This window comes from Diadema antillarum, unplaced genomic scaffold (genome assembly GCF_040938485.1).
Source record: "Diadema antillarum isolate AM-2024a unplaced genomic scaffold, OU_Dant_1.0 seq00000718_RagTag, whole genome shotgun sequence".
NCBI lineage: Eukaryota > Metazoa > Echinodermata > Echinoidea > Diadematoida > Diadematidae > Diadema > Diadema antillarum.
Window position 1 is genome coordinate 937,392 of NW_027271622.1, and position 10,322 is coordinate 947,713.

Here is a 10,322-nt window from a genome sequence, read left to right on the forward strand (position 1 = left end):
TAATCTGATCTGTATAGTGAGTGTGTGGATGTATGATCATCAGCGAAATTTACGTGATAATAATGATGTCACAACATAACATCCACTACTTCTGTTTGACACCAATACGCAGTTGGGTAATGCGAGTAGTTTGAAGCTTTAACGAACTCGATAAACATTGCCAAGCATCGTAGTTAACGCAATGTTTCAGGAAATACCTTATGCCGGAATTGTAAAAAATCAGGTAACTGCACGTATAGGTAAAACTCCATTTTCAACATGTTTAATGTTTTTAGTTTAACAATTATGAATACAAAACAACACTTTAGGATAAAGACCTTTGAAATACGAACATGTACAACAACCATGATAATGCAGAAATGTCCATAAAAAGAAATATGAAATGCAAGAAATATTAAGCTTTAAAAAACTGAGGATATAAAACATAACGTTAGAAGTCAAACAAGCAGGTAATTTAAAATTGAAAGGAAATGAGAATTTGTCTCAGGTTCTTTACATACGTTTTAAATGTAAATGGAATAGATGAATAAAACAAAACATCAAGCGCAACTTTCAATTAAGACGAATTCATGTTCACTTCAATAATATCCCATTCTTTAAAACACTAAATCATCATGATTTAACTTATTACAAAATTAGTTCATGATTATCAGGGATCACCATTAATATGACAAACATTTCCTACCGTGTAAAAGGCTAGCAAATTTTGAAGAAATTAATTTCTGCGTCGAGTCCTTTTTTTTATTGCAACTGATTGAAAAGTCAGTTGAAGGGCAATTTCTCAATCAGCAGCAATGGAAACAACTCAACGCTATAGAATTCATATGACTAAATACGCAGTGACGGCTGCTATGCGAGATAAGAACCAGCACTGGGCTGTCGGGCGAAAGCTCGGTAGTCTTGTGGATACGACGCCTGTCTAGTGATCTGGAGATCGCTGGTTCGAGTCCAACCTGAGTATGTATGCCAATGATTTCTTATCATCATGGCTACTTCTGAAACACTGAATAAAATACGTGCTTATCTATTTCGACGTGTTTGATGAAGGGCGATTTGTCAATCAATTGCAATAAAAACAGCTCAATTCATTAGTGAAACTCAATAGGCAGTATCCTCTGCTATCACATGTATAAGGGATAAGAAACAGCACTGGCTGATAGTTCATTCTCAGATTCCAACCTTCATAGATCGACCACTATGTTCTATAATATGTTTGCATTATTATATAATGCCTCCTATATAGCTGGATATCATGTATTATTTAAGTTTGTTATATTTGGTGTATTTTTTCATCGAGAAATATGAAAATAAAATAAAATTGAAATTGAAATTGAAATTGAAATTGAAATAGGGCGAATGCTCGGTAATCTTGTGGACAGGACGCCTGTCTTATAATCAGGAGATCGTTGGTTGGAATCCAATTTGAGTACGGTATGTTATATGTCCATGATTTTGCCTATCATGGCTATTCTTATAAAACACCGAATGACCGGTGCTTATCTACGTCAATAAAGGGCAGTTTATCCATCAGGTGCAGTTAGCAAATTTTGTGTCACTGAACAGCCATCATCTCCAAGCTGGTAAACAAGAAATGGTGTTTAGGATGTTTTCTTATGACTTTGTTTCAAAGTTTTCTGTCAGTAATTTAACACAAATTAGTCCTTACTGAAGTCAATGGCTCATAACGATCAAAACGTTTGCATTCAACTACAATTTGTATGATACCTGTCTCTCACAGGGTGACAATTAACAAAAATTGCCGTTGGAATCATACAGTATTCAGAGGAGTTAGTTGTTGTTTTTTTATTAAAAGATGCGCTAACATCCTCCAAACATATATCTAGATTCAATCACACGCCTAAGACGTAGGCTAATGGTCAGAATCAAGGTACTTTTTATGATATCCATGTGCACTCTTGACAGTGCTATTTGTTCTTTTCAGTTTCAAATACGAATTCAATACATATCATATTTCATATTTCTTATTTGAAATAATTGATCAAATAAAAAAAATACAGGCGTAGATTTCTCTACACTTTCAGTAGGTATGTTTCAGCTTGTATCTCTCTCTCTTTCCGTCTTTCTCTTTATGTATATTAATTTGTCTGTCTGTGTGTGTGTGTGTGTGTGTGTGTGTGTATGCTTCAACCAGGGTTCCTCTCGAGTAGGTTAGGAGATTTTATTTCAACATACCGCCTGTTGTATCTGATCAGATTGTATATTGTTGCCCCCCGGTTGGTATAAAGTTGCAATGAATAAACATTCAAACATGTTAATATTCAACAATATAAATCATATAGTAAGGTCTCACAAATACCTAGTTTGGTTCTCCGTGATCGTGATACCATAAGCCGCAGACCGTCAAGTACAGCAATATTCTGTTGAGCATTTTGAGTCTGGAGAAATTCATTTACGCATTAAAAGTGAACGAAAAAAATCTTTATTATCAACTTGTGAATGACAAAGTGAACAGAATTAAACTGACACATCACTACTAAGCAATAGCTAACACACGAAAGTTGTTAAATCAACTCTTTGATATTTCATAGTACATCGCCTGAAGTATGGTGGATCAAAGGTAGATAAAACGGTGTGAAAGTGAATGCCATTTGTACAACAACAACAACAACGATAATAATAATAATAATAATAATAATAATAATAATAATAATGATAATAATAATAATAACAATAATAATGATAATGATAATAATAAATCATTTATCAAGCGCAGAAACTATGTCCATATATTCTACTGCGCTTCAAGAGCTCTTAAATTCCTATGTTGCATAATGCTGCATGGGAAGTAAAAAAGAAATAGGCCTACGCTAAAAACATCATCTCATCACAAATATTCAGGACCCCATTACCTCCAACTGTACACCATCCTATTACATTTAAATATTTCATTTATTTCAAAGCACAAAAGCTCTTCTGAAATTACTACTGATAACATGGAAACAGTAAAAAGAAATAGAAAAAAGGTAATATGAATATTTATGCTCTCTCCTAGAAAATACGTCAAAATCTCACCACAACTGCGAATGTCAAAATGTTATGTTTACGTCGACCAGTGGCGACTAGTAGAACTGTCATCTGCCTGTTTTTGCAAATCGCAATCTGCGATGAAGGCCTAAACGAAATGCAAGAAATATCTGTACTAAGCAACTCTTGGGTAACATGACTATACAATGCTCACTTGCAGTTACATGTATATATTGTAGAATTATCCCATTTTCTTTAGAGTCTTTGCATAAATTTCATAAAAGATGTACTTTTTACACGACTGCAAACAGAAGAAAGAATTCAGCAGCTGAGAACATCCACGTTGCTGCCATGGTAACTAATTATCGCCCCTTACAATTCCAAACATCTTTATCATGTTTATCGAAGAAAAAAAAAAGGCTCCACAGCATATACAATTTTGTAAAGACAAATGTAATGATCACAACGTTAATAACTTGAATCTCAAGCAAAAGTGATGGACATATAGATAGAATGTACAATAGTTATGATGATAATGACCGTCGAGCTGGGATGAAAAAGGATGAAACGCTGAATATGACATTACAGATAAAATACATTCCGCTTCATCTGCCAGCAATCGAATTTTAGCTGCGCACGAGAAAATGGATTTCTTTCTTCTTTTAAATAAGCTGCACCGATTAAAGGCAGAAAGGCTCTGATTAAAGACGGACTACTCTGATTAAGGGCAGTAAAGGGCGCCATCTATAGATCAAAATAACTTATAATATTTCTCATTCTTTTCTCATATCTCATATATACAAGTATATATATATATATATATATATATATATATATACAGGGCTCGACACTAACGGTGGCCCGGTGGCCCGGGGCCACCAAAAATGAAAGTCGGGCCACCAAATTTCAAAAAAGGGCAAATTTGGTGGCCCGCCTCGGGCCACCAAAATTTTTTGAAAAGTAAGTCAATGAATTCGTAACTTTTTGCGCCGGGAATTAGCAGTTAAATTTGTTCAAAGGATGGATGAAAAGAACTGAATGAATGCCTGAGAGTGAGTGTTGCAAGTTTGTTGAAGTTTATTTATGAGTAGATATGTCCAACTTCTAATTCTTACTATCATAAATCTTAAATATTTGACTCATTTAAAAAAAAAAAGGACTTTTAATGTTTTTTATTGTTGTTTTTTTCGGGACACCAAATTTTTCTCTCGGGCCACCAAAAATTTGAAATTTAGGATTTTGGTGGCCCGAAAGTTAGTGTCGAGCCATGATATATACATATATATATATATATATATATATATATACACATATATATAATATATATATATAATATATTAACTCAGTACGTGTTGATGACAAACTCGGATATATGTACTCTGCGTTTAAGTTGTCTGTTGTTTGAGGCTTCGACTTGTTTTTCTTTTTCATTTCTGTTTAAAGATGATGTGCGATTCAATGAGAATATACAAGCCTGTACCAAGTTGTCATCCCGTGAAATGATGGTCCAATAGCGCCATCTCTAGCCGATGCTACTAATACATGAAAAGAAATTACTTCCATTTGCGTTGATTGCTTGTTGTTTGCCAGAAAGAGGACAAAAGCATTGTGTTAACATAAAATATGAAAAAGAAAAGATGTAAACAAATCACATTACCGGGTAAAATAAATGTACGTACCTAAATATAGGCACGTGTGAATAGTGATCGTATAAAAAACAAACAAACAAATGTAGTTCTAAATGGAATGCATTGTCAAGAGCTTGCTGGAGTTTGATAGTCCTCTACGACTGTTAAGCACGTATACAGTCAGTCCGCAGCGCGAGCGAAAACGCACGTATTTATTCAAGTCGTATGCACGGCTGAGCGGTGCTTGCATACGTAATGAGCAGATACATGGTCACGAATAAATCCGTGTAGAACGAGTATTTCTCGTCAGTTTTCGACATTTTTAGTATCGACTGAAAGAGAAAACATAAGTTAATATGCTCATGATCAAAATAAACGGAAAAGAAGAATAAAGAATATCAAAATCCCTCTCGAAGTTCGGTATTGTATTCAAAGATATTCCTTCACGTTTGACGCCAAAAAATTAACCTGAAATATTTCATGCCCCTCTAAAATATGGTGAAGACTATGTCCGCTAAGGTATATAGTATCACAATAAGGGCACGTTTTCCCATCTTCATTTCAATACGGGTCAGGAACTAGCAAAATTCAGAGACATGTCTAGCGTCGAGTTTAAAAAGATTATCCTCGCATTCGCACCGGAATTCCGGGTCTGTGATTGGTCGAAATCTGTCGCAAGACGCGGCGTGTCGCATTGCGTAGTATCCATTGGCTGCTGACTCAATGCTGTGAGTTTTAAATGTTAGGTTCCAGATTGTGATCGAATTTTCACTCTCTACACAAAACTTGAACTTTACACAGGAACCAATGATGTGTATGTGAGTGTGCACTTACAATGACCCTGAACAATGGACCTGGCTGCCACCTGTCCCGAGCTCTGCTGCAAGGCACATGAATGCTTAATCAATTATTCATGTGGATTGCCCCGAGCACTGCTAGTCTGAATTCTTGACACAGGGTGAAATGCATGCACATGAAAGAAGTAAGCACATGTTTCCATGTGCTTGCACACACCACATTTCAGAATGAACAAAGACTAGCTGCGATAGTGGAATTCCTCATGAAACATTCCAATCCTGGCCATTGTCCACGACCATTAGCCGGGTTCACATACAAATCTCGAGATTTGTATCCCGCTAATTGGTGTACGTGTGAACCCGGCTATTGTCTGGGTATCAACAACACATTCCACGCGTGTTCATTCACTACCCCACTTCCAGTAAGAAAACATAATTTGCCTTGTTTTCAACAGGAAAATTCACAACCTTAAAAATGGTGCCCCTCTTCGTTTTTTAATTGATCACACTCGCTCAAGTTTCACGATTGTGAAATCGAAGAAATTACGGAGATCTATTTTCAATACCAGTCAGGAACTAGGAAAACATCAAACTATGATCTAAAAGCTTCTTGAACATTGGCAAAATAATCGTTTACTTTGATGCTAAAATGGACTACTATATTGACATCAAAAATAGGGAAATTAGGTATCAAATTAATGAGCATAATCAGCTCTATAAGTTACCTAACCATCGTGGGTCAAACAATGCACTGCGAAAGCTATGAAAGCTGTTGATGCGACCTCTGCAAAAACTCTCGCAAAGTATCGCGAAATCTCGTCAGTCTCAAGGGCACAAACTGCGTAAACGTGATTCTGAATAAAATTGACGTTCGTGCCTCATTATCGCACACGCTGCGGACTGACTGTATAATTCATTGTTTCATTGTTTAAGTTTCAAGGTAAGGTTTACCAATGACATTGTGAGCAGGGATTTTGTTTTTACGTTCGAGTTATCACATTTTGATGTTTATGTGTAGACTAGTTGTATAAAAGAAGTAAAGATTTACATTAGCGGAGAAACTAAATGTACGTACCTAAATATAGGCACGTGTGAATAGTGATCACATTAAAAAAATGCTGATTTAAAATGGGATGCATTTTCAAGGGCATACTGATCTGCGATAGGCCTCTAGGACTGTTCAGCACGTAAAATTCATTGTTTGATTGTTAAAGATGAAAGATATTGTTTACCACTGGGAGCAGTAGTGATTGAAAAGAAAATGTTCGAGTTATCACATTTGATGCATATGTGTAGGTCAACTGTATCAGAAAAAAAATCCTACCATATAAAAATTACGCAACAAAGTCTGGAATATAAAGAGGAATCACGTTTTCCTACTGAGTAAACCAAAACTGTAGACTGTTTATTCTAAAAACATTTTGTATATTAACATTACTAATTATACTGATTAACATATTTATATTCGGTGTTTAATCTATTCTTAACTCACATTCTAAGGACTATTTTGAAGCACTAAAGCTGAGTTTTGTTTCTTCTGCAAATGGTAGATAATACCTTTAACTACATCGCTTGCTACCAAATTACATCACCGATCGATAATGCTCTCACAACATTTTAAAATGACTATAATATATATTACTGTAAGGTATAGCCATGTACGACAAAAGATTCTTATTTTGATAATGTGAAAAGAGAAATCCCATATTCATTATAATTTACATAACATATTTGACAGCTCACTATTAAAGAAAAGCTCACTATTAAAGAAAACCTCCCAAGAAAAAGAAAAATAGAACAGCCTCAATTTGATAATAATGTTTACCTTTTACATTCTCAATTTTTGAGCATCCAGACTTCTGTCAGATAACAACCAGTCATGACAGAACATTTTTGAGACTTCCGGAATGGGGTGTGCATTGTTGATCCAGATTAATGAGAATAGATAATAATTTTCCTTTGCTTTTTAAACCTGAAAGTGTAATACGGACCTTCAGTAGTGGCCATCGACAACTATAACTTACCACTACCACCACTACTACTACTACTACTACTACAATTTCTGCTGCTACTACTACTGCTACTACTATTATTTCTACTGCTCGTAGTAGTAGTGGTAGTAATACTACCCACTTCTACCACTACCACTACTATTATCACTACTATAATGCTACTACTTGTACTAGAATACTATAGGCCTACTACGATACAGCACAACAGCATAATTTGTTACAGTGTTCGATGAATATAGCCAACTGAGAACACGGAAGTGCAGTCTTACCACGGAGCTACTAGCTCCATGTTTTTACACATTATAATACTCCAATGCTGACAGTCCACATGACAAAGATTGAATAACGGACGCAAACTATAACCTAATTAACCAGAGCAAAGATTACGTTAGAATTTGGTTGCCTGTACCTGTGAGTTTTATTTGATGTTAACGAAGAAAATCCTGGTTTTACCACGGTCCTTTTGATCCGCTTTGGCCTTCTGGTCTTGCGACTCGCTGTTCTCATCGAACTTTTGTCCGAACACTGGCGCCCTGGTACCCTCCCTGCACGACAAGAAGCTCTTGAGGGCGTCACGGAACTTTTTGTGTTGCACAGTGTAGATGATTGGGTTGGCACAGGAGTTGCAGAAAGCGAGAACCACGAGCACTCGGTCTACGGGACCGTACAAATACTTCGGCGAGAGGAGGCCTAGGTTGAACGCCAGGTAGGCCGACTGGTTCGGGGCCCAGCAGACGATGAATGTGAGTACAACGACAAAGAGCAACCGGATTACCCGCTTCTTGGCCCTGAGTATGCGGACTGATGGGTGCGAGACATCCACCTTTCCCGCGCTTTCTTGTAAAAACTTCCTCGATTGTCGATGTAGAATGTACACCGTCAATGCCTGAGCTAGGAGCATCACGATGATGGGGACGACGAGAACGAGCAAGAACGACGTAAGTCCCAAGACTTGTGAACCACTTGGGGTGGGAAATCGGATGTAGCAAACGTGCTTGACGCTGTCGACAAAGAAGACGAAAAACGCAAAGCTGTTCAGGACGAATGCAGCCGCCCATATCGCCGCGATGCAGAGCAAAGTGTGCCGATGAGAGAAGATACGCTTGGAACGGAACGGGAACGCTACGGCCACAAACCGCTCAACCGAAATGACCGCCAGGGTGAAGATCGACGCACTCACAGAGATCCACATCGGCCGAGAGGTGAAGATGAACTTGCAGTAGAATTGCCCCAACCAGGATGGAGGGACACGCAGGATGTCCGGAATCGGGATGAGAAACACCGAGGTGAGGAAATCCGCTACGGCCAGGGCTCCGATGAGGGTGTCGGTGGATCTTCTGACAACTTTCGGCCGGAAAATGACGCACATGACCAATAAATTCCCGACTGTTCCCACGATCGCCGACACCAACTGCAGAATCGCCCACCACTCCCAAGAAATTGAAGCCCAAAGCCACGGGTCGCCATCATTAAGATCTTCCGGACTTTTGTTATCCATTGTTCGTAAGTCTAGAGTTGTGAAAACTTCAAGCTCAATCCCTGAAGAAAGAGAAGTCTCCATAGTGCAAAGGGCCTTGTGCTGTTTGCATGAAAACATCCAGGATAAGTATGTTTAGAACAAAACAACCCATTTGACAAATTTAACGATAAAAGAAATTGGCCATCACGTGAGATGCCGAGCCTTGTCTCGACTCCCTCCTTCGCCTTTCTCTCTTTGCTGTACACGTAAAAATGACACTCGAAATAATCGTAGCTTCAGCTTAATTTATTTATCTATTGCAATTCTTTATCCAGAGTAGCCTGATCAGCATGAGATATATAAACAGTTGTCAACATATTCACCATGAAAAATTAGTTTCATTTCCGAATTCATATTCACTCTACGATGTTTTGTCAGTCCTTACGTTTTTCCTGAAACTACTGAAAGAATATTAACATCAATATCATACAAAATAGATCAATCTTTTGAATTCCAGCAGTTTTCGTTAAAGATGAAAAAAAAAAATCCATCGGACACTCTATCATTTTCGTAATACATTGTAGCACACACTCTAATGGACCCCGGCCCAAATCTAGACTGAAAGATTCGACGGACTATGGCCTTCTAGAGAGACCCAACTATTCCTCCCAAGAAAGATTATAAATACTGAAGCCAGGACAACGGCCGGCCTCCCCTTCCCAAGAAAACCAACACGAAGTAAATACTCTAGAGCTGTATGCTTGCCTGGTAAACTATTGGACCATTGGCCAAATACAAATTTTGTGGACCGGTAAAGTTTACTAGACGAGCAAAAGTCGAAACGTAACAGATCTGCTGTGCTCAAAATTGACTAAAAAAGTTGACCGATGAAATAAAAAAAAAAAAAAAATAATGGCTTTAAATTGGCCATGTCAGCCACCAATTCTATCAAGTGCTCTGCGAAGAGCAATCACAATTATGGCCTTGAATAAGATTTCATAAAAGAGACATTTAAGATATTGCATTTATTAGGTAGATATGGAACAACCATAAGCACAAATCGCAGAAATATTTACCAGAAATGATTAATGTACGGCAAACCAATTCCTACCTCAACAGTCCTTCAGAATGCCGGACACGTTGCAGGTTTACCGTCGAAGAATTGTCTTTGGACTTTCTTCTCGACTGGTGATCAGTTTTTATAGCAAGTCGGCCCTATTCTGGCATAAGTTGCTTCTTTAGTGATATGAGATACACAAGTCTACATTGCAAAATCAAGCGGCCAGGATATATTCTGACGGAGCCTGAATGGGACAGTCACAATTGATAGCAATGCTTAAAATCGATTGACGCTTTCTATGTGGGGGAGATGTCGTCTGCGTTCCGACTGTTGGGTGGCTGTCCAATCATGAGCTGAGTGACGTCATCATTCTAAACGCAG

General features: G+C 37.7%; 1 protein-coding gene across 1 annotated transcript; it reads right to left on the reverse strand.

Moving 5' to 3' along the window:
* Nucleotides 1–7,840: 7,840 nt before the first annotated feature.
* LOC139737990 (allatostatin-A receptor-like) lies at nucleotides 7,841–8,920 on the reverse strand. The gene has a single exon (XM_071648655.1). It carries the CDS (start codon nucleotides 8,918–8,920, stop codon nucleotides 7,841–7,843), a length of 1,080 nt encoding a protein of 359 aa, XP_071504756.1.
* Between the last annotated feature and the right edge of the window lie 1,402 nt (nucleotides 8,921–10,322).